The sequence below is a fragment of the Madurella fahalii genome (genome assembly GCF_045866475.1).
Source record: "Madurella fahalii IFM 68171 DNA, scaffold_5, whole genome shotgun sequence".
Classification (NCBI taxonomy): Eukaryota; Fungi; Ascomycota; class Sordariomycetes; order Sordariales; genus Madurella; species Madurella fahalii.
In genome coordinates, this window is record NW_027263975.1 from 2,861,088 (window position 1) to 2,884,257 (window position 23,170).

Below are 23,170 nucleotides of genomic sequence, written 5' to 3' on the forward strand. Positions count from 1 at the left end.
GTATCATTTAGCAGTGTAAGTCATACGGCGGTTCCGAATACCTTGAGTAGTACGTAGGGCAAATCAATTCAAAAATAGGACAGGAAATGAGTTAACTCAGTCGCATCCATACGACCTTTGCAATTTCTACATATAAAACAGTCTCATCAGAACGAGCAATAAGACCCAATCCAAACCTCTTTCCCCAATACATTCCTTTAGACCTTCGTTGCCGGCCTGTACTCCATGTTGTCCCCCCTTCGAAACTCGCTAGTCGTCAGTCTCTTGGCGCTGGCAGCAAGATGTGCGTCGGTTCCTTCAGACCCTGAAACCCTCCGGTTGCGGACCGCCCAGTCTTTGCTTGACCCTCACGTGTCATTATCCTTCAAGGAAACACACATTTGCGAGACGACACCAGGCGTCAAGGCATACAGCGGCTACGTGAATCTCCCGGCCGACGAAGCCGAGGGCCGGCCATACGACATCCACACCTTCTTCTGGTTCTTCGAAGCACGCAAGAACCCTAGAAATGCACCCTTGTCTGTATGGCTTCAGGGCGGCCCGGGAGCTCCATCCACCGCCGCAGCTTTCGGTGAGAATGGCCCGTGCCGCGTGACGCACGACTCCAAGGGAACCGTCCTAAACCCGTGGTCCTGGAATAACGAGGTCAACATGCTCTATATCGACCAGCCGGTCCAGACCGGCTTCTCGTATGATAGACTCATCAATGGCACCATCGATGAGACGCTGTTGCCGTATGTGGTGACACCATTGCCGCCGTCGGCGCCCACGCCCGATCTAAACTCGACCTATCTTCTGGGTGTCTTTCCTTCCCAAGACCCCATGTCAACCGCAAATACCACCCTGACGGCAGCCCGCGCCGCGTGGCACTTTATGCAGATATGGATGCAAGAGTGCGCTTTCCGATCGCCTCCCTGATGTGTACGTTTCTAACGTCTAGACTCCTACTCTACTCCCAGGTTTCCCAAATACAAACCGAAGCACAACAAATTCAGTATCTGGGCAGAGTCTTACGGAGGGCACTATGGTCCTACATTCGCCCATTTCTTCTCGGCACAGAACCGGAAAATCACAAACAGCAGCATTGAGAACGGCGCCGTTCCCTTGAATGTTGACACAGTTGGAATTGTCAATGGCTGCGTCGACATTCTCGCCCAGATGCCTGCATACCCTCTGATGGCTTTCAACAATACGTACGGAATACAGATAATCAACGACGAAGAGTACAACGACGCTCTGAACAACTTCCCTCAATGCCGCAGCCTTGTAGAGACGTGTAGATCCCTCGCAAGCACAAGGGACCCACATGCTTGGGGTAATGTTGAGGAGGTCAACAATGCCTGTGCTGATGCATACAATTTCTGTTTCGCAACCATGTGGGAAGGAGTCGAGGAGCGAGGGGTGAGTCAATCGTCGCGAACAATCGCCATTCCCATGGCTAACCATACGCCATTGATAGAGGAATGTCTACGACATCACCGCACCAACACTACGACACTTTCCCCCCAAATACGCGGCTGGCTACGTCAATTCCAAGGAGATCCAACTTGAACTCGGCGTCCCACTGAACATCACGGGACTGTCTACCGCAGCATGGGAAGGTAGGGCCGTATTGGTATTTCAAGGGTCAATGAGCTACTTACTAACCTACTCATAGCGTTCCAGGCGACTGGTGATTTTGTTCTTGGCAATAATATCGGCTTGCTCGGTGAGCTGCTTGACCATGGAGTCAAGGTTGCTCTCATGTACGGCGATCGTGACTACCAATGCAACTGTAAGTGACTGACCTTTGCGATTACACAAGGAGCCCAGATGTACTAATCTTGATTGCAATAGGGTATGGAGGGGAACAAGTCAGCCTCGCCATCGAGTCCAAATTTAGCGAGAAGTTCCGCAACGCCGGTTATGCAGACATCCAGACCAACGAGACATACGTCGGGGGGCTCGTCCGACAACACGGCCCATTGTCATTCTCTCGCGTCTTCGGAGCCGGGCACGAGGGTGAGTTTGGTTCCACTCCAAGTCCCTCCCACCTCACGGGCGTCAAGTGATGAATGATGACGCTGATCACCACCACCACAGCACCCTCGTACCAGCCAGAAACGGCGTATCAAATCTTCAACCGCGTCATGTTTAATAAAGACGTCGCGACCGGCAAGATTCCAACTGATCGGCGTTCGTGTGATTACTCGACCACAGGCCCAGACAACATTGCCGACGTTATGAACGAAATGCCTGCCCCACCTTTGCAAGAATGCTACCTGTGGGCCATCTTCCTGACGTGCACTGCCGAACAAACTGAGATGCTGCGGAATGGCACGGCCATAGTGAAGGACTACATTATGATCGGATATCAAATGGCCAACGGATCGGTCCATTATTACTGATACCAATAAGGGGGCTGGTTAGGACTCATGTGGGGGCATACATTCTGGGGATGCCGCTAGGGGAAAGACTGAGCCCGTCGCGGGTGTGGGATCTGCCGGCTCTATGAGCGGAATCGGTGGTGTCAAGACCGCTAGCGGTCGTTAATCGTGATTATAAAGTACCTGCGAGGAGCGTCGCTAACGTGAGAAACGGCCACTTTCTCCACGGGAGGCCATAGGCGGCGTTGCGACTTCCAGTGTATCGGGTTTAATTGGGCGCTTAGCTCCTCGTCATAGAAATTAGATCCATAATTATCCAGAGCTAAAATCTCGGAGTTGTCTCGATCCTCTCGAAGCCGCAGAGTTATTTTACTACAGGCGCTAAACAGTACGACACATGAAGTATTGGGTTCGCCGGTATAACAGTTCCTGGGTGGTTAGGAGAGAATCGCACCCTAAACCGCGCAAACCGAGCCTATGGCGCTTGCAACAACCCGAGGCATGATACTCCAACCCCTGGACGGCGTTTTTGAGAGTCTCGTAGGCGAGTTCGTTGGAAGCAAAAAGCAATATGACACTGTCGGGCAGAGCCAACTCCTGAATGACCCAAGTACGCTTCCACCATTTAAGAGCCAGCAGCACTTCTAGGGCTCGAAAGTGTGTCTGGTACTTCGGGGAGATATCTGTCCGCTCGCCCTCAGAGACGGAGAAGCATGGAAGATCCCCAAAATGCGTTTCCTTTGAGGCAAGGCGGGCCAGCATGTCCAATAGCTCGTGAGAGAGAGAAGGAAATCTAGGGCTGGCATTCTCTGGAAACGCCCCCAGCCTGCGGAACAGTTAGTACCACACATTAAGCACGTCATCGGGACACTTAGGGGCAGGAATATCGTACCATATGATACATTTTCCGCAATGTCTGTAGATATCCCCAATTCTTCCAACTTGCTCGCCTTTCTCAATGCGATTGTTCTGGTTGATGCATATCGCATCAATCCAGAGCCGGCGCTGTTTCCCTTTGTCACGGATACGCTGCGAGGCGAGCCACAAGTTCTCATTGATATTGAATTCTTGGTTGTCGATGGTAATTGGCTTCGTCCTGGCCTCACCCCACACGTAGGAGATGGCCTCGTATTGGCGGTGCAGATTGGGGCTGAATGCAAAGACCTCGAGATTGCCTTTGATTTCGTCGCCCTCAGAACCCTGGCGCAGTGTTAAGAGTCGGACTTCCGGGGGGTCAAGTTTAAGGTCCGAGTAGGGAAGACCGGGTCTCTCTCGATGGGGAATGCAACTTCCGAGGCAATTATGGTTGGGAAGGCTCACCGAGGCTGGCTGATACTTGTTTTGATCAACAATCAATGATATACCAGCCTTGGAAGTGGCGTGAGCGGGAGCTTGAAGGGGAAGGAAGACGGCGCGCGCAAAGATGTTAAAATAGACTGGAATCTGAGCGGACCAAGTCTAACTCAGAGCCACCTTCTACAAATTATCTTGGGATCGAATGGGATCCATGGGCGCAAAGCTCGCGGGGGGAAACACTCGTGCGGAATTCCCATCTTGGTGAGTAACCGCGGCGCGGCACCCCACGGGGACGGAACAAAACATGCACGGAGCCATGCAAGTCTTTCTCGCCCGCACCACCAATATACCTAATTAATGTGCCCAACCTACGCAGTCTGTCCAACCTACGGCAAACTCGATCTGCTGCGGAGTCCGCGCAACGAGCATCCCTGACGACCGCGCCCATCGATATCCAAAATAGAGGTCAACATAAGAGAACCGGTTCCATGAAGAGAAATGCGGGATCATGTGGCCCCAAAAAATAAAAGAATTTGAAGTCAATGGTTTCGTTCAGAACCATGTTACCGCTCCGCGGAGAGCCCGGAGCCACCTCCCACCAGGAACTTGAAAATACCTGACTCTGCAGTACAACCACAATACGCGGAGTGCATGAGCGTTCTGCGCGGGTGTCCAACCAGGGGCATTGCTGGCAGGTAAGCTGCCCGGGAAACCGGCAGTACGTTATCTTCTGGCAGTTGGGCAGATGGATGATCAAACACCAATCAGGTGCCCGTGAGGCTTGGTCACGCAGTCCATTATCCACTCTGACAAGACTCATCAACTCATGAACGACTCAAAGCCATGCATAGGTATAAGTTCAAATTATTTGTGGATTAATCACCATCGCCTCGCGCGCTTACCAGCCATGTTATTTCCGCAAAGATGGGCCGGGAGTGGGTGGTGCTAACGTGCGATTTGAAATCTCCAGTGGCTTGACTTGACAGGAAGCGGACAAACGATCATCTGCTGCCAATGTTTCATCGCGAAAGAGACACACCCAAGATCGTTCGACAATTAAGGGGAAATCGTCTGTATCAATCTACCTGGATCTGAATATAAAATCAAACTTAAAAAGTGAAGACAGACAGCTGCCGGCCAGAGAATCCCAAACGGTGACGCTTGACTCCAAGTGGGGTGATACAGGTGGATGATCCTAGATCGGCTCTCCAGTCTTCCTGAACTCCTCGTAAATGGCGTACATTCGGGCTCTGATAAGCAAACAACGTCAGCAAACGAGACAGAACCAGGACAGATTGAGCGTTCAAAAGGACTGAGAGCACTTACACTTGGCCCATGGTGAACTCGGTCATGCACGCGTCCGAGCTGTACGACATGTAGTTGTGGACGGGATCATAGATGGGATCGACGCCTTCGGGCTCCCTGCACGAGTTCTGCATCTCATTGCATATGCCGATTCCGCTCATCTGCATCTTTGGAGTGTCGGTGACGTTGTCGTCCGGGTTGCCTTCCCAACACGGGTTGGGAGGGTTCACGCCGTTCCGGATCCCGCCGTGCTCGAAAGGGTGCCAGAGACCGAACCAGTGCCCAATCTCGTGGACTGCCGACTTGCCCTCGTTCATGTATCCGTGGTTGCTGTTGGGGATCGTGATGGTGCCAACTACGCAGCCGTCAAGAAGGAGGCGCTCTTCCTTGTCCGGGGTCTCGGTCATCTCCCGCCACGGGTTGGTGCAAGTGCCGCCCCAATTCTCGACGGTGACATTTCTTATGTAGAGATTCACCGTTTTATAGTCTCCCTGGTGAAGGGATTTCTTCATGTCGTCGAATTCTCTGCTCTCCCCAGCCCAGCTGCTGTTGACATGCCATTTGGCCATGTCCTTGTTGTGGTTGAAGGTAATGCCCGTGGGCTCATACAGGTCCTTGATCACCTGGACCTGGGCGCTGACTTCGTCCTCCTGATGTTACTGGTTAACGAGTGCTCCCGCCTTGTCCTCAGTAGTAGACAAATGCTTACTGTCAGGTACCCATCCTCGCGTTTTTCGGAGCCGGCGACCACATGGACGTAAAGGTCGAGAGTCGGAGGGGGAGGAGCGTCGGCTCTCCGCATCAGTTGTTCGAACTCAAGCTCTGGGAGCACCGCCCCATCGATGTGCACATCGCATTTGTCTGCTAGCACTGGGGACATGGCCAAAAGGCCAAGAACAAGTCTTTCAAAAAACATTGGCGATAACGAGAGCGTTGCGCCTTAAGAACTCGAGCTTGCTGGGTAGCCTGTAGAACGGAATGCTCTGAAGCTCATGATTTTTTTCTATGCCAAAGAACGAGCGAAAACTGTTCTATTTATCTAAGGAGATACCCTGGGCCTCGTAGCCTTCGTAGTGCATGAATGAACTGGGAGGCTGTGAAAGACTACGGCGAGATCCTACCCAGAGACAAGGCAAGCTAGTGATTTGCTGTTGGTGGTGAGGCCTGTCGATCATTTACCCTTCACCATAGTTCACATAGCCCACGAAGGTTTAGTAACTACAGCATAGACCCAATTCCAGTCACCCAAGCAGAACAAGAAGGATTTCGCATCATAGAATCCTTTCAGCGCCCAATCCTGCGCTTGCCGAAGATGGCAAACTACATGTTGCTCGGATCATGGGGACAATAGAAACGCGCTGCTCCCGGAAGTGAAGTTCGAGTTGAGGTATAGCGCCGTGATGGAACCGCCAATGATGATCGTGGAGGATGGGGTGGTTCAATGGGACCAACTAGTAGTCATGCCTGATACGAGACACGGTTGACCAAAACCTGGTTACAGGATCAACCAAGGAGCGTAATTAAACACCACGTGCATCGACGTGCATGATTTACAATGCTGTGCTGCTGACCCAGCTCCTCGGTAGTTTCTCTGTGCCTCAATCCCCCCTGATTACGCCGAATACGTCCAACCCCCGGACCCCAGTGGAAGGAATGGGTACCATGAACTTTGCTATGCAGCCTTACCAAACCAGACGAGGCGTAAACCCGAGGTTTCCGAGGCCGAGATAAAGAAATCAGCGTTACCACACCGACATAATCCATTTGAGTTTCAACGAATAACGCATCAATACCATTAGTACGGTCCTATACTGTAGTACCCGAACACGTATAATATTGGAGCGGTGGCAAAGTTGCACGTTGCACTTGATGCAAACAACTTCGCAGGAGTAACTAGGCCCATTCACGTACTAGCGAAATCAACCCATGAGGGGATACAGCAGTCTATTCCAGGCCACCGGAGTTGCGGCCCGCCATTTACATTCTTTGCTGCGCATGGATGGGATCGTCGATGGCCACGCGAGTTGGTTGGGTCACACAGACAAGGGAGGACCCATGGCTTCTGCGTGTGCTGGAAGTCCATGTCGTTCGTGATTCGCTGGTACCATGTTGTCGTGAAATCCTTTGACCATAGAATCCATCTCGACCGGTCCGCCTACCGTCAATAGTCGAATTCTTTACCTGGGTCCTACTAGTAGGAACGGAAAAAGGGGGTAGACCACTGTAACACAATGTTGCCACCGTCAACATTTAATTACTCCCAGTGCTTGCAATGGGTGGGAGAAAAAAAAGAAAAGCATACCCGACCAAGCAACACCATGGCAGCATATTTTATCTGCTGGATTATGATTGTGCCTAAGTATTTAGGCACGACGGAAACGTCGTCCAAAGTTCGCATTGCGGTTGGTTGGTTGGTGACGATATCAAATACTGAAATGGTGCAGAAACACACATCTACACCCACATACCCATCAAAACAAGGAGGAGGGCAAAGGTGGCCAGACGCCAGACAGACAAGATACCTAGGTAGACAAGGCAGGCCAGGCGACGCCGACAACAGATTGGGCTCCTGCAGCCTGGACAGGGTCAAAAAACATGTGCTGATAGAGCTCCCGCTTGTCAGAAGGAGGTCACTTCGTTGCAGGTTCAGTTGACGAGCAATCTTTGCGTGCAAAAGTGTGGAAAAGGATGCTGAAATTGATTCCTCCTGTCTAAGGAGCAATGACCAGGAAGCTCTAGTTTATGGCGGAAAGGAAAAATGCCCTCCCGGCAAGTTCCAGCCCGCGGAGCGCCATCCCAGTCTGTGTGGCCCACTGACCAGAGGGACCCTGTCCCCTAGGGACAGTTTTCCCCAACTCCAATACTACTAGTAGTAACATGATATCGATCATGATGGAGACCGCTTAGGGTTAGGCATATCCCATTCTCCGCATCTTCTTAGCCGATTGGCGCGGCTGGAGTGCCGCTCTTTGTATAGGAGCCAGTTGCAAGGCGATCGTCAATGTTATTCTTTACAAGCCGGGATTCCACCACTCCCTGCTGTGAAGCAGAGACGGAGGGCTGTGTCGGGAAATTTCAGCAACGTCAAAACCCTATCCGACTTCGCGGTGCGTATACGTACTTCACGCTTCCCCACGGGCAACAGTCAACAAACGATGTGTTTGGTGCGCCAAACCGGATCAATTGAGTGGCATCTCCCACAAGGCAATCGACGTAAGTGAGCACCGCAACGTCGTTTTATCATTGCCAAAGCTTCCATGATTTGGCCGACGGTGCCACCTCCGACGGACATAAAGTCCGCGATACCTAGATTCGGTGGAGTCGGGACCCGGTCTCAGTTCTGCCATTGAAGCGGCTCGCCAACGGGCTAGAAGCGCTCCAATCACAAGTCGAAGCATATATTAAGCGATTGCCCCTGCGTTTACCGCGCTTCCGGGTCCGGGGAAGCTGCACCGGCTACTACTCCGTTACCACCATACCGAGGCTAATATTGGTGGATCTTTTTGCTGTCAGTACCGGAGTATGGACAGCTCGGAGAGACTAACCCCAGCCGGAACGGCCCAGAATCCGTCAACTACCTACTCAAAACAGATTGCGGCCCGTTCCTGTGCATACTGGGTCCGTTTACCCACGTCCAAGTGTAGGATATATACTACTAGCCTAGCGGGCCTCAGTGTTGCTTCCAGCTCTTCCTTGAGAAACTGACAAACTCAAGTTTTCTCCATCTGCCTTACTCTCGCGCTCTCGTGAAGAAAGCATAACGATGATGAAACTTCTCGTGCTGCTGGCATCCTCTACGGTTGCCGTGGCGCAAACATGCGCCCTCCCTTCAACATACCGCTGGACGTCGACCGGGCCGCTCGCTCAGCCAAGGTCAGGGTGGGTGTCGCTCAAGGATTTCACCACGGTTCCGTACAATGGCCAACATCTCGTATACGCAACAACGCACGACACCGGCACGACGTGGGGCTCCATGAACTTTGGTCTTTTTTCGAACTGGTCCGATATGGCCACGGCCAGCCAGAACAGAATGAATTCGGCTACCGTTGCGCCGACACTGTTCCATTTCACTCCTAAGAACATCTGGGTGCTTGCCTACCAGTGGGGTCCTACCTCGTTTTCATACCGGACCTCCAACGACCCAACCAACCCTAACGGGTGGTCCGGTGTACAGCCGCTCTTCACGGGCAGAATCAGCGACTCTTCGACAGGCTGCATCGACCAGGCGCTCATCGGCGACGACACGACCATGTACCTCTTCTTTGCCGGCGACAACGGTCGTATCTACCGCGCCACTATGCCCATTGGCAACTTCCCCGGCAACTTTGGTTCGTCGTCGACCATCATCATGAGCGATACGACCAACAACCTGTTCGAGGCTGTGCAGGTCTACCGCGTCCAGGGCGCCAGCAGGGACCAGCAATACCTCATGATCGTCGAGGCCATTGGCGCCAACGGGCGCTACTTCCGCTCCTTTACGGCCTCGAGCTTGGGCGGGACGTGGGTGGCCCAGCCCCAGGGGTCGACCGAGAGCCGGCCATTCGCCGGCAAGGCCAACAGCGGCGCCACCTGGACCAACGACATCAGCCACGGAGAGCTGATCCGTGTCAGCGCCGACCATACCATGACCATCGACCCGTGCAACCTCCAGCTGCTCTACCAGGGGCGCTCCCCCAACTCGGGCGGTGATTACGGCAGGCTGCCGTACCGGCCTGGCCTGCTGACCCTGCAGCGCTAGGACTTACGTGGTTATGACATAGTAGAGAGGCCAGGGGACATCGAGAGAGAGTAAGCACAATATGAGCCAAGTGGAAGGATGGGAGCAAGAGTGATTGAACCGCTACTAAGGAAAGCAACATGTGGAAGGGGAGGAGAATACTAGGGTGGCTGTGTCGGAGGAAGGGAGCAGCGGAACAACTACTCCATATGAAACGAATCTAGAATTCTTTCGCTCACCCCAGGCGCACCCTACCCACAACCCCGGACATAGTCGTGCCGGCAGCAGATTGGGAATTGTTTCAACCATCATCGAGTGGGCCCAAAATCGGTCCCAAGGTAGCTGAAGTACGTCCCCCCCTATCCAGTGTGGATTCCGAAGTAGCAGCGAGATTGGTCAGTAGATGACGTTCCCCACCTTTCTTCTCCTTCCCCCGCAACACGATACAACCGCACCATGTCCAACTCCTCAAGATTTCTAGACTAGATGTTGATGATCGGCTCCCCTCTGCCATGACTCTCCGCTCGCACTTGGATACGGCACCTTGGCATACCATCCGTGTCCCGGAAACCCGGCCCGGTACTACTAGTATTGGAACTGGTGCTCGCGAATATGTTCGTGGGGAGGCCATAGAGTGCGCCGGTGATGTCAACACCGCATGCCTTGGGTACGTACTAGTTGTCTTCTACGTAATTACCTTAAGTACAGGTAGTATGTGTCGTGGTGGCACCTTGTTGGAATGATCGCCATTAGTTACCTAGCACTTGGCTGGGGCATGATTAATTCAAGTACACGGGTCCTCTTCCATGCTCTTATCTTTTTTTTTTTTTTTTTTTTGTTGTTGTTGGTTGGAGTGGGGGGCGAGGTGGTGTATTACAAGCGTACCGATAATATTCGTATATATGCTCATGCAACTTATTTGGGCCGTCAAGGTTAGTCTTGATGTGCTTGCCGTGATGCCCACCGGGTGACTAGTGACTTCATGGCTCCGAACGTTCAATCAGCCCATTTATGAGGAGTATACTAGTATTAAGGTTTACTCCACACTGCCGGCCTCTTTTACCCATGATTTAGAGTGCTTGCTGCCACAACTCTCCCAAGTCGCCATGCCCGCCCGTGCTCCCGGGCTTCTCGTACGGCCACAACCACCGAGAGAGGGGCATGTAATTACAGCCACATAACTGGCTAGGGCTACGTTTTAGCCCTCTGTTCCGCCTATCCGCAGCCTTCACAACCCGGCACATGCAATTTCAACGTCCTCACGCCACTTGCAAAAGTTAGTCCATCAATTCCAACCCAGTAATATAAGGTACACTTTCTGCTGGTGGAGGTTGGCGGTCACGCAATTGGGTCTCCCTTGCCGGGAACGTCGCCTGCAAGCTTCATGGACCTTGAATCTTCTGGGCTGATTGGCGTAAAGTTCGGCGGGCGTGTTGACCTGGCACAGCGTTGGCCCAAATAATGGCCGCCAACAAATTCCGCACCAGGAAAGCGGGGAAATGTGGTAGGCCTCAATGCCTCAGTTGGGCCGGAAGACCAGGGTTCTCGCCCTACTTAAGTCCTCAACAGCCACCAGAACTTGGAAATTGCTGCTCCGGAACAACTTGAGTTGTCCCATGATCATCTGGGCAACGCCGACCACATGGCTCCCCTACTCGAGTCCGTCTTTAACCACATTGTTCTACCGCCGAAACTTCCCGGATGCCAAGATAGCGACATCAGGGGTGTTGAACACAACCTCTTGCTGCGTCTTCTTGATGCCTGTGAAACTTTGGGATCGCTCCCCGGCCAAGAGGCCCAAGAAGGCTGGCAGTTTGCCCAACGACAGCTCCTCCTATGCCTCGATCTTCACCATCAGCGCTTTGATCAAGCGGCCCTAAAGGGCGCATTTTCCAGCTTATCTGTTGATTGTCCGGTTACTCTGCACGTGGCAGAACAAAATAGCGCAATTCTCATTCGATCTATACCCCAGTGAGTGCTCGGTGTCCCGGCCGACAGTACATGGCGTGATTAAACATCTACCATAATTACAAGCTAATATGTCATAGGAGCGGCGGTGATGACTACGTGGTCTTTGAGACTTTCGAGGTATCTCCCCGTTCCACGGATGTCCTCGCTGCCGACGGTGCCTTGCAATGGGATTTTCCCGGCAGAGCTGCGCGCATCCCGCTCGCCAAATTTTTGGATCCGTCCTTTATCGAGAGCTTGGCCACCTTTGTCGAGCAAGCCAGCACGGAGCCGCTTGAACGTTTTGCTGCCCACAGTCACAAGGCTGGGGCATCTGTTCCGGAAATCAGAGACTCTGCCGACCCTGCTCTGATCAGCCAGATGCTCTTGCCTATGCTCGAGGCCATGGGATCCTCAATCCAAGTCCCCAGGCTGCGAAAGCGGGTTCGAGATAATGTCATCCTTCACAAAGCCATGCTTCCCTGGCGCCGCTTGCCGTTTTGGCTTGTACTTCGCGTCGCCGTCCAGCGCAATCTTTGCCTGACTCTAGGCAACAGTAACGGGCGGGCTTGCTACAAGTTTCTTATATGCACGCTTCTGTCGCAGCTCCTGATTGACTCCGCCGGTCAGCTTGCCCCCGAGTTGACTATGTGGCTGAGATCTAAGCTCTGCCGTCGCCTTGCCAAACTGGAAATGGACAGGACCGAGGCATCACCAGAGTGCAGGACGACGCTCCAGCAGCTCTTCGACGCAACATCTGCCTTCTTTGAGCACGCTATCCAGGCCGCCACATCCCAAGTCGAAACGATATGGCATCGTTACAGGAAGAAAATCACACCAGGCATTCCGAGGCTTCCTCTCCGAGCAGATCAAGAAAGTTTCCGCCTCTCGCTCGGCAATAGCGCCAAGTATCTGGATAACATAATCCACTTAGCCGCGCCGAAAAACAGACGCGCAACCTTGCGGTTGGCTTCGAAATCGGTCGTGGGATCCACTCACATCACTCCAGCCACGGACCAGATACGACAGTATACCCTCCGATTTTTCAAGTTAGCCAAACTAGAAATCGCCATCGAGAAAGATGTAAAATCTACTTCAGCCCCTCTTGACTGTCTCGGATTGGCGCAGAGAATCATCAACCTCGCTCGCGCAACCGAGGGTGCTTTTGACTCGGGCCCGGAGCAGGCCAGCGCCTCCATCTTGGGTCTCTTTGACCTGTGGGTCAGAATGGACAAGTACGCCGTGACCGAATGTCCTCTGCTCCGTGACTACCACCCGGTCTTCCATCCCCAACTCCTGGATGTCTTGCAGCTGCCCACCCCCGGCGAAATGAAGCGGCTCAAGGCGATACAGGAGTATCTCGAGGGCAGATGCAGGCAGTGCCGGTATCCCACCGAAACCATCTTGACTAGGCATGGTAAGAACAACTTCGCCGCACGATTCGTGGCGGGATCGACCGCTCTACGGGGTCTGCGAGATCGCATCGAGGCCGCGTCTCGGCGGGCAAAAAACATTGCCGAGTCTAACTGGGCAAAAGCTAGCAAGGAATACGACGCTCTCACGAAACGTTTACACGCGAGCACTTGTTCCTGCACCAGACAACCAGACGGGACCTATGGAACTCGGGATTGTGCTCGATGCCAGTGTAGAAAGAGGCTGAAGAAATTGAGAGTCAAGGTTCACGAGGATTTCTTGCCCTCTGAAGCTCATCTTAGCGCTGCCATAGTATTCGAACTCGATACCCCGAGGTACCTGGCCGCCTATCGGGATGCTACTTGGACCATGACCGGTAAGCTGGCGCACCCAAGTCGACCGCTGGCGCCATCCTCGTCGCCGCACATGCAACTTAATGCATACCCATCCCTCAAGCCTTTTGCCAATATCGGGCCGCGAATCCTCTCACTCGCCTCGGGCAAGAAATCGTTTCTTCAGTCACACTACAAGACCGCCAAGATGAAGGTGGAAAAAACCGCTGTTCTCCTACCTCACGGCCTGGATTTCCAGCTCTATGATGCCGAGTCAAAAACGTGGGTGGCTGATCTCAAACAACCGCTGACCTTCAGCCACCTTTGCGGCATCCACATACCGGCCGAGCTGAAAGGCTCTGTTTTCCAGCCGCAGGAGCAGCCTCACCACGACCCCGATGGGCCATCATCGTACGAGGCCATTGCAAACCAAACAAAATGCCCGGCCGGCATGTCGGTACACGAATTTCTGTCCCTTCAAAAATTGTTTTCGGGGCGGTCGCGCCGCTGGTTGGCCGTGCTCGCCGAGTTGGGTTCCGCGAACCTCAACTTCAGCAGCAGAGATACCATGCACGTCATCGGCCAGCTCGCCATACAGGCCGGCCCTGCGCGGCAGCATAAAGGCATGCTGAGGGATGTCCACGTGGTATTCCAGGACACCACATTCTGCGCTGCCTTGGCGCAGCAGATCCGGAGGCGCCTGCAAATGATATACACCAACTGGCGCGAGATGTATTGCATGGAGGTCCTCATCACCCTAAGTCTCCGACTGTTCCACTTGGCCACCCCAGGCAACCGCAGCGCCGCAGAGGATCTCATCAAGATGGCTCGTGAGGCCACGCTGGCATGGATTACCCGCACCCGCGAGGAGCTGTGGAAATGCACCGAGGGGAGCGCGGCCGAGGCCATTGCGAAGTACCGTTTCTGGGCCTCTCTTCTCTGCCGGAGGACCTTTGCCATCTTCGAGGACGACACGGTCCGGGCCATGTCGGGCCAAGAGCTTGGAGAGTTTGTCCAGGCTTCGGTGGCTTTGCAGCAGAGTTTGGTAGTGGACTTGGGAAAACTCTCTCCCACGTTGAAGGGCATCTTGGCTCGGGACATGAAGATGGCATACAGGATCCAGCAGGTCGTCAAGTCAGCTATACATCAGCACCCTATTGGCTTGAGTCGGGCCATCAGCAGCACTTTGTGGGATGCGGCAGATGCAGGCTCTGCCACCGGGTCGGCGTTCAGCCAGTGGGAATTCCTTGTGCAAGGAGATGAGCGGTGGGTAACCTCCGTGACGAACCCGATAGACGCTGCGATTTCGCCGCAGAGGATTCACTACAATTTCCTCGACGGTCGGCTCTTGATAGATGGTAGCCAAATAGGCAAGCTGCCTCCTGAGATTAGGGATTCTGAGCATGTCAAGGAGCTCTTCGAGAACCAGCACCTCCTCACGTATCCATCGCCGCGTTTTGGCATGAGTCATGTGCTCGTGAAGCTCCAACGGGGCCAACACATCCATTTTGGTCTTCGCGATGGTCAGGTGGTTGTTCAGGCGGTGTCTGCCAATGGAAATGTCTGCGAATACGTCCCACGCCACATATTTTCCGGCTCACCCAAGTGGGATTTGCCCCTAAGCCTCATCGACAACTGCGCCCATTGGCTGAACCTGGCTTCGGGCCGCCTAGAAATCCGCAGGAAGCCTCATATATGGCACACAAGATCGAGAGACTGGGTTCTAGACGTCTCGAAGCGCATAGCCCGGCGGTCCAATGTCTTCCTTGTGGATCCGCACTCGGCCCTCGGCCGCACAGTCGCGGGCGTCTTGGGGAACTTTGAAGACGCACATAGAATGACCATCTTCCAGCCGCAGCACCGCGACGGCAATCTTTCGGTCGAGCTTCGAAACCTGGCTCTTAACTTTTTCGTTAACAACAACGGGCTCCTGCAATGCCGCGAGCTGCATGCGGAAATTGACCCAGACCAAGATGCGGGGACGCTTTACGGCTTCCGGAGTGCGTTGGTCCTGCGTGGTGTGCCTTGCAGTGACGAGAGGAGCCTCATCATACCCCTCGGAGCTGTGAGTTGGAACCGCGATGGGATACACGTAAGTGTCCACGTCCGCAGCGCCGACCACTATGGCAAGTTCGGCATCGATCCGGTCCTCGGGCAGCTGATTTGCCCTCCCGAGCCCCGACTGTTATACACCAAGGCATTGCTTCATGCCCTCACATCTTTTCCTTTGCCTGACAGCCTTACGCGAAGGACCGGAACCGAAGAAGCCTTGCGGACCCTCAGGTCCGGTCGTTGTCAACCATGGCAGCCTATCGGCGCTGGCGCTATGGCGAGCCTCATGACAGTCAAGAGCTTAACCCCTATTCGGAATTACTACCCGCGAGATAAACGGTCCCTCCAGACTGTGACTTGGGATGACTCGCTCACCATGACCATACAGCATGAGAGTTATGAACCAGTGGTGAGCAGCATCTTGAAGAAATCAGAGCAACTCCGGGACTTTTCAGAGAATCAAAACGAGATTCGAGGCCCTGAAGATAGAGAATCCTCCCCGCTCAGTCACCGTGCCGAGGCCCAGCGTCTTTCCTACGAGCGTGACATTGCCCGCAGGTCAGACCCAATCCTAGCCCGGAAACAAGACATCTATCGACCTCGTGACCGAGAGGCGACATCAACGGAAGCAGTCAATGTGTACCAGATAACCAAGGCTTTTCATCAGCGGTCACGGGGAATCCACATGGCTAAACCTCTCAAGACGGTCCTCCGGGACTGGGAGCTGATTGGAGGCTTTAGTTCCTCAAAGAACAACGCCGTGCCGCCGCTTGCCAACCTTGTCAGCGACAGCATCGCGGAGCAATGGGGCAGCCTGGTCGATGCTTTTCGAGTTATGGAACCCAACCAACCATATTCGGCACTATTCAAGCTTTCTCTTCTGTCTTTTGCCCCGGATGCAAATTTGGACGTGTTGGGATTCTTTGTCGCCTGTTACTGCCTAGAAGAGTTGAGAGCTTCCGTGGCACCTAGGTATCCATCGTTTACTGGTTTTGGAGCCGGCAAGGAACCGACGCAGGACTCGCTGAGGCAGATCATCTCAGCTACTTACAGCGAGTCTGACTTCACAACCCAAAGTCAGGTAGGGCGCAAGGGGCGTAAAAAGGAAGCTGGTCGCTTCGCCGCCTTCATCCTTCAGCAGTGGCCTGCTAGGCCGGAGCCGTCGATTGGGAACTTCGAGGCCAAAGTCCTCAATCTCAAGCGAGCAATGAAGTCAATTGTGCCTGAGTGGCAGCGGCTTTACAGGAATCTAAAGCTCTCTCAGTATCTGGATCGAGTCCAGGCCGTTCTGGATAGACATCAATACAGGGCCGATGTATCCATTCCGGCGCAGTGGGATTCTCGGATGGAACCCTTTTTCGTTATACGGAGTGGTGGGCCTGTCATCCCTTCCTTGGTCCGAGACATTTGCCGCAAAGAGCTGCCAACCTCTTGCGCCTCCCCGGTCTGCTACGGCGAGAGATTGACGCAAGGGGCCGGGCCATCGAACCAAAACCCTAGACGCACACACGACGGCGTGGTTGGCTTGACTCCCTCCAAAACTCAAGAAATGAGCGAACTGGCCGCTATTCTGTCCTCGTTTGTCCGTTCCACCGATAACCTGCGTCAAGAGTACGGCAACAGTCTGAGGGCTAGTCTCGCGGCACTGGAAAGGGCTGCCAGCCGTGCAAATGCAAACGAGAACCCCCCTGACTCGTACGTTATCCTAGCAGAGATCCGGAATGCTCGCTCCGTCATGAATGATCAGTTCAAGATGGCAGCCGCGGCCTTCTCGGATGGGGATCCTCGCTTCCGATGGCTTGGGTTAGCTAAACTATGGCTCTGGACCACCCCGATTGCAATGCTCGAGCCCTTACGGTCCAGTAGTGAGTGCTACTTGGATCAGGGCACGAAGGCGTTGTTGGTCTCATACGGACTGAGCGTGACGAGGCTCCAACGGCTCCAGCGGATTAGTTCTGCCCAGCTGCGACGAGACACCTCTAACGCATCAAAGGAATGGAGAACCGTCGGCCACACTGAGTGGAACGCTCTAGACCTTCCCGACTGGCTGCTCCTTGAGATTGACAACAACCTGACCATTCGGCCCGAGCAAGTGGAAGTGGCACGCGCCATGATTTCCCCCGCGTCCGGGTCCAACTCGGTACTCCAGATGAACATGGGCAGCGGCAAAACCTCGTGCATCGTCCCCATGGCCATGTCCGTTCTAGCGAACGGGGTCCAGCTCGCACGCCTGATTGTACCCAAGGCTTTGCTTTCTCAGACGGCACAGATCATGCAAGCTCGATTGGGTGGGCTGGTTGGTCGCGATATAACACATGTGCCCTTCTCCCGCCGGACCCCAACAGGCCGGAGGGCGCCCGCCATGATTCCGTTATACTCACATCTCCACCAGGAGGCCAGACTTCGCCGTGGCATCATGTTGACCACCCCCGAGCACATACTATCCTACAAGCTCAGCGGTTTGCAGCGACTAGCAGACAAGCTGTTCGATGAGGCCCGAGACATGATCAAGTTCCAGGCACGGCTCTCGGAAATTTGCCGCGATATCCTCGACGAGTCGGACTTTACCTTGGCGGCCAGGACGCAGCTCATCTATCCGAGCGGGCCACTGTTACCTTTGGACGGACATCCGCACCGATGGAGAACAATACAGACCGTCCTGTCGCTCGTAGAGGACCATCTCCCAGGAATTCAGAACGACTTCCCACATGGTCTTCAGATCTCCGAGAGGCCGGGCGGGTTTCCCATGGCGCATTTTCTGCAGAAGGAGGCCGAGGATGAACTGAACCGCCGAATTGTGAGGGATATCAGCAGTGGGAGAACGACTGTGCTTCCTCTCGGTATGAACCCGTCAGGGTCGTTCCCCCACGCTCTGGTTCAAACGGTCCTGCACAACGACAGCATCGACCCGAACCTGGTCGAGGAACTGGCGAGTCAATTTCCCAACGCCAAGGTAGCGTCCGACAATCTCCTCCTAATGCGCGGGCTTCTGGTGAAGCGCATCCTCCTGCTCTGTCTGAAGAAACGATGGAACGTACAGTACGGCTTCCATCCCGGGAGACACCCTGTGGCAGTCCCATTCGACGCAAAGGGAGTGCCATCGGAGCAGTCAGAGTTTGGCCATCCCGATGTGGCTCTTCTCCTAACCTGCTTGTCCTTTTATTACACAGGCCTCACCTCGGCTCAGTTTCGTGACGGGCTGAGGCACGTCTTGAACTCTGAGGACCCCGCAGCTGAGTATGACAGGTGGACACAGAATTCCCGCAGCTTGCCAGATCATCTAAGCCATTGGAATGCCATCAATATTGATCACCAAGAACAGTTTGATGAGCTTTGGGAAAGGCTTCGGCTCAGTAGGAGCGTCCTTAATCACTACATGAACACCTTCGTCTTTCCGGCCCATGCGAGGCAATTCGATGTCAAGATCCAAGCCTCCGTGTGGGATCTTCCCCTGCTTCCCCTGTCCTCCACCGAGCCCTACCACGCCAGCGCCAGATCGACCGGCTTCAGTGGGACAAATGATAACAGGATGCTGCTCCCGTTGACTATAAAGCAGGACGACCTCGAAAGTCTGAGCCAGACCAACGCCGAGGTGCTCACTTACCTCCTGCAATCCCGCAATCGGGGGTACCACCACGCCCGTTGGACAGCGAATAGAGAGGGTAGGTTGCTAGAAGAGCTCTCTCGTACGGGCATCAGGGTTCTGATCGATGCTGGCGCATACATCCTCGAGCAAGACAACGAGTCCCTAGTCAAGTTGTGGCTGGCCAAGGACACAAAAGCCAAGGCCGCCGTGTACTTGGGGGCTGACAACAGACCTTGGGTCCACTATCGAGATAACAAAATGGCCCCTTTGATTGCCACGCCATTTGCCGAGGATCTCGATGAGTGCCTCGTATATCTCGACGAAGCCCACACCAGAGGTATCGATCTAAAGCTTCCTCGGTCCGCCCGTGGAGCCCTTACTCTAGCTCTCGGCCAGACTAAGGATCACACTGTTCAAGGTGAGTCGTTCTCTTTCGCTCTCAATCCCCGTCGGCCTGCGCCGTTACTACTTCATCTTGGCAGCTAACTCTCGGGGACATCAAATCAAAGCGGCCATGCGGCTACGTGAGCTTGGCAGTACGCAGGCTGTCGTCTTTTTCGCTCCTCCCGAAGTGCACCAGAGCATAGTTGATGTTTGCAAACTGAGGACCGGGCAGCTAGTCGACTCGTCACACGTCATCGCCTGGCTCCTGGAGCAGACTTGCCGTGCCAATGAGCAGCTCCGAGGCCTGTACATCGCCCAAGGCTACGACTTTTGCCGTCGCACGGGCGCTCAGCTTGTCCATCGCAAATTTCTCACCAACGAACGCCAGCGTGAAGCATTCCTCCAAGTGATTCGCCGGCCCGAGCGACAGACCCTCGGCGAGCTGTATGGTACCAGGAGGGACTGCCCTCCACATCCCGCCACGGAGCCACTGCCGGCCGAGAAGCTGGGAGATTTTATACAAGAGCTCAATAGACAGCAGAAGATGGTGGCCGGAAGCGGCACGTGGCGAGAAGCCCACGACTCTGCACTCGAAGAAGTTGAGCAGGAGCGCGAAGTCGAATTCCAGGCCGAGCATGTTCAGCAGAAGCAGCAGCACCCAGCCTATGATGCGCTTCGGTTCCCTGGCCTTTGCCGGAGCATCCGCGACTTTGTTGGGACCGGTAAGCTCAGTGGTGGGGAGGGCTACCAGCACGCCTTTGATGCAATCGCGAGCACGAACACAGGCAAGAAGTACAAAGTCCGCGCGACAGGGTCGCAGCTCTTCGTCTCGGCCGAGTATATGCGAACCATCGTGCTCGAGGGCCGTTCTGAGATCGACGACTTCCTTGTAAATCTCCCCTTTCCTCTTGCTGGACCTCCTAATACTAATGTGTTCGCGCTAATTACATTGGCAGCGTCCCGTGGAATGGCTCCTTTGGAACCCGACCCAGCAAACCGCCCTCATAGTGGTGCCCGAAGAAGTCGAGCTCCTCATCCCCTTGATCCGCAACAAGGCCAGCAGTGGGCAACAAAGCGCAGTGCATCTCGTCACATACATGGCACCACTCAGTCGCGAGATGATGCATTTTAACGACCTGTCCTTCTACGCTTTGCCGCCTTTGCCCAAGGGCCACCAAGTGCCCGAGTGGCTCTCGCTGGAGCTTGGCATCTTTGCCGGGAAGACGTATGCCAATTATGCCGAGTGTACCGCCCTGAAGCGGTACATGGAGCTGCCGGACGTGGCCGCCTTCTCGACGAACCCCGCGGGCTTCCTCCTCGAATGGCTGGCCCTACGCCGCAAGGGTCAGGATGTCACGCACACGCCCGTGGGCTACGTCTGCCAGGGGCAGCGGCTACGCGAAGACCACCACTTCTTCGCCGCGCGCCGGGTTGATTGGTGGCCTAACGTAGATCTGCTCGTGCAGTCGACGAGCGAAGCGGAGGATTCCGGCGAAGATGAACGCTCAGAGGATGGTTGGGCTATGGCAGACAACGAGGATTGAGTTCTTTGGTTCATGGGGTGTCTTCCGCAATTGCCTCACGGCCTAAAGAAGCACCCGCCACGGCTCAAGTTACAAGGAGTACTTCTCGGATGTTAAAATTCGTTTTGGACAAAAGCCATTCCGTGGGGTGACGGCAGATCATACGACTGACAAAACAATGGAAGTCAGGTCTCAGAGATTACTAGTACTTGCAAAACATCTCTGGTCCCCCTGCCAAGGGCGTGGTACTGTACCTCCTACGAGCAACACTAATGATACATTATCTCTTGTATTCGGCTCAGTCTTTATCAGAAGAACCACGTAATGGCAGTAGTTACTACGTTGTAGTATCCAGCTTGCAGTCCATGCTCCCCACTATTGAACCTCGCGGCCCAATGTTAATGGATGTGTTCCGTTTCCCCCTGTTTTATCAATACCTATTAACTACTAGATCCCACGGTACCGGCCTAAACTACCTTACCTAACCAAGAGCGCAAAGCTCAGAAATGGAGGACCAAAACAAGCTTTGGCTTTTAATATCCAGTGAGTTTAGCTACCTGTGTATTCAACACCACTACCAGAGCGCCCGGGAGGACAACCCGCCACAAGGACGTAACCTGTCGCATAGTAGTGAAGTCTAGAGTCATGGACTTTCTAGCGAAGTAACCTGCGAGCAATGTTATTATGCATTTGCAACCCCACTGTGTCTGTGTCTCTACCATGTTGTCACAACAGTGGGCTTGCAAGGCCCACTTAGCCACATTTAGCGTAGTTAGTGTAGATATTGGCAAAGTCACTGTCCAGGACGGTACTTTGGAACTAGCATCAATCAATCAATCAATCAATCAATTCAGTCAACCAATGGCCATTCGCTGACACATGTGCCATCTTCGTGTAGAGCTAATTGTGCCTCTCACCATTACGTAACGACGAGAGGTTAGCCTTTTCAGGGTCCAGCCGTATTGCGTTATACCAATCGGGGCGCCGGTATCCTCTCCAAACACCGAGAATGGGACAGAGGTTTGGATCGTTTGTCGTTAGGGTATCCGGTCCGATGTGAGCAAGTGGGCCGTATTCCCCATTGACGTCGAGAAGATCCAGGTGTATTTCTTCCGCCACCGACACGTTGGATCGGCTACCGGTGGGAGAATGCCGCCGGCAAAAGCCCTTTATGTGTTGAAGGCGGTATCATGTCCGCGGGCGCAAGGGGGCCGTGATGGCAGCGATGGAATGATCGGTCAAGGCAACGCTCGGCCTTCAAGTCTGGAAGAGATAGCTGTCCATGGTGTCCAAATGGTTGGGGACTGTCAGTCAATGTCGTGAGCCAGGAGAAAGAGGACAAGCGGGGAAGGATTCCTCCCAGGTCGATGGACGAAGGCATGCGTCCAAATGCTAGCTTTCTCTGGTTCGCCTCGTTATGTTTCCCTCTAGCAATCTCCAGAGGATGTGAATATCAGGGTGCCTTGGGTCTTGCGCTTTCATCATTGGGTTGGAGTCTCTTGACGGTTCGTATTCAACCAAGTATCCGCTTCATCATATTCGTAGATCATGGATGGTCACAGACTTCATCCGAACTTGGTAAGCAGAATGCTCTCGGTTGGTCTGTTCGGTCCTCATAAGCCGCCGCACCGGAACCAAGGTATGCCATGAATTTCCCAGGAAAGATTGTCTATGTCCATATTATCACCCGTCTATTGCCAGCTGCGAATGTTACCAAGGTATAAACGTCCCACTGACTTCGATCTTTCCAGCTGCGCAGCGATAATCTTCGCCCGGGCACTCAAATGAGTGCTCGCCACTGCCAGTGACATAACCCGTGCTGTTTTTTCCAGCCGTCAGCAACTTTGTGACTCCTCCTGCCAACACCATCGTAAACTCACGTTCCGTCGCAGGTGAACGGGGAAGATGTCACGTTCACCCAGACATTGTCGTTCTTGATCTGGAGGTGAATGTACACGTCCTCGTGATTCGGAGTGCCCCGTATTTCACACAATGTGGCGAACTCAAGTTCACACGAGATTGCCTCGGTGGTGTTCGTCGAAGTCTGAGTGAGGGTGAAGTTCGCAGAAGCCGGATCTAGGAGACTGAAGTGGATGTCGTCAACGGTCCAGGTGGGAAGAGGGCTGGCGCAGGCTGCCCTGGGCCGAGTGACCAACGCATCAACCCAGCTAGCGAACCATGCTGAAATAACAATGGTTCCAATTGCAGCAAGTCGGACCATATTTTTTGTGGTCGACGTAAACGCCGAA

The 23,170-nt window shown here is 54.0% G+C and overlaps 4 protein-coding genes across 4 annotated transcripts; 3 read left to right on the forward strand and 1 right to left on the reverse strand.

Annotated features, from left to right (window-relative positions):
• Window positions 1-225: 225 nt before the first annotated feature.
• On the forward strand, window positions 226-2,387 carry MFIFM68171_09445 (Carboxypeptidase; the record flags this gene model as incomplete). Its single annotated transcript, XM_071064864.1, has 6 exons — window positions 226-893; window positions 960-1,401; window positions 1,460-1,601; window positions 1,658-1,774; window positions 1,837-2,001; window positions 2,083-2,387. 6 exons carry the CDS (start codon window positions 226-228, stop codon window positions 2,385-2,387), a joined length of 1,839 nt encoding a protein of 612 aa, XP_070920965.1.
• Window positions 2,388-4,984: 2,597 nt separating this feature from the next.
• Window positions 4,985-5,883, reverse strand: MFIFM68171_09446 (Peptidase M43 pregnancy-associated plasma-A domain-containing protein; the record flags this gene model as incomplete). Its single annotated transcript, XM_071064865.1, has 2 exons — window positions 4,985-5,617; window positions 5,677-5,883. 2 exons carry the CDS (start codon window positions 5,881-5,883, stop codon window positions 4,985-4,987), a joined length of 840 nt encoding a protein of 279 aa, XP_070920966.1.
• Window positions 5,884-8,730: 2,847 nt separating this feature from the next.
• AXHA2 (Alpha-L-arabinofuranosidase axhA-2) lies at window positions 8,731-9,705 on the forward strand (the record flags this gene model as incomplete). Its single annotated transcript, XM_071064866.1, has 1 exon — window positions 8,731-9,705. The coding sequence occupies one exon, from the start codon at window positions 8,731-8,733 to the stop codon at window positions 9,703-9,705; it is 975 nt and encodes a 324-aa protein (XP_070920967.1).
• Window positions 9,706-11,326: 1,621 nt separating this feature from the next.
• MFIFM68171_09448 (ubiquitinyl hydrolase 1) lies at window positions 11,327-20,942 on the forward strand (the record flags this gene model as incomplete). The annotated part of the gene is made up of 4 exons (XM_071064867.1): window positions 11,327-11,655; window positions 11,733-19,432; window positions 19,524-20,287; window positions 20,355-20,942. The coding sequence occupies 4 exons, from the start codon at window positions 11,327-11,329 to the stop codon at window positions 20,940-20,942; spliced, it is 9,381 nt and encodes a 3,126-aa protein (XP_070920968.1).
• Window positions 20,943-23,170: the final 2,228 nt, after the last annotated feature.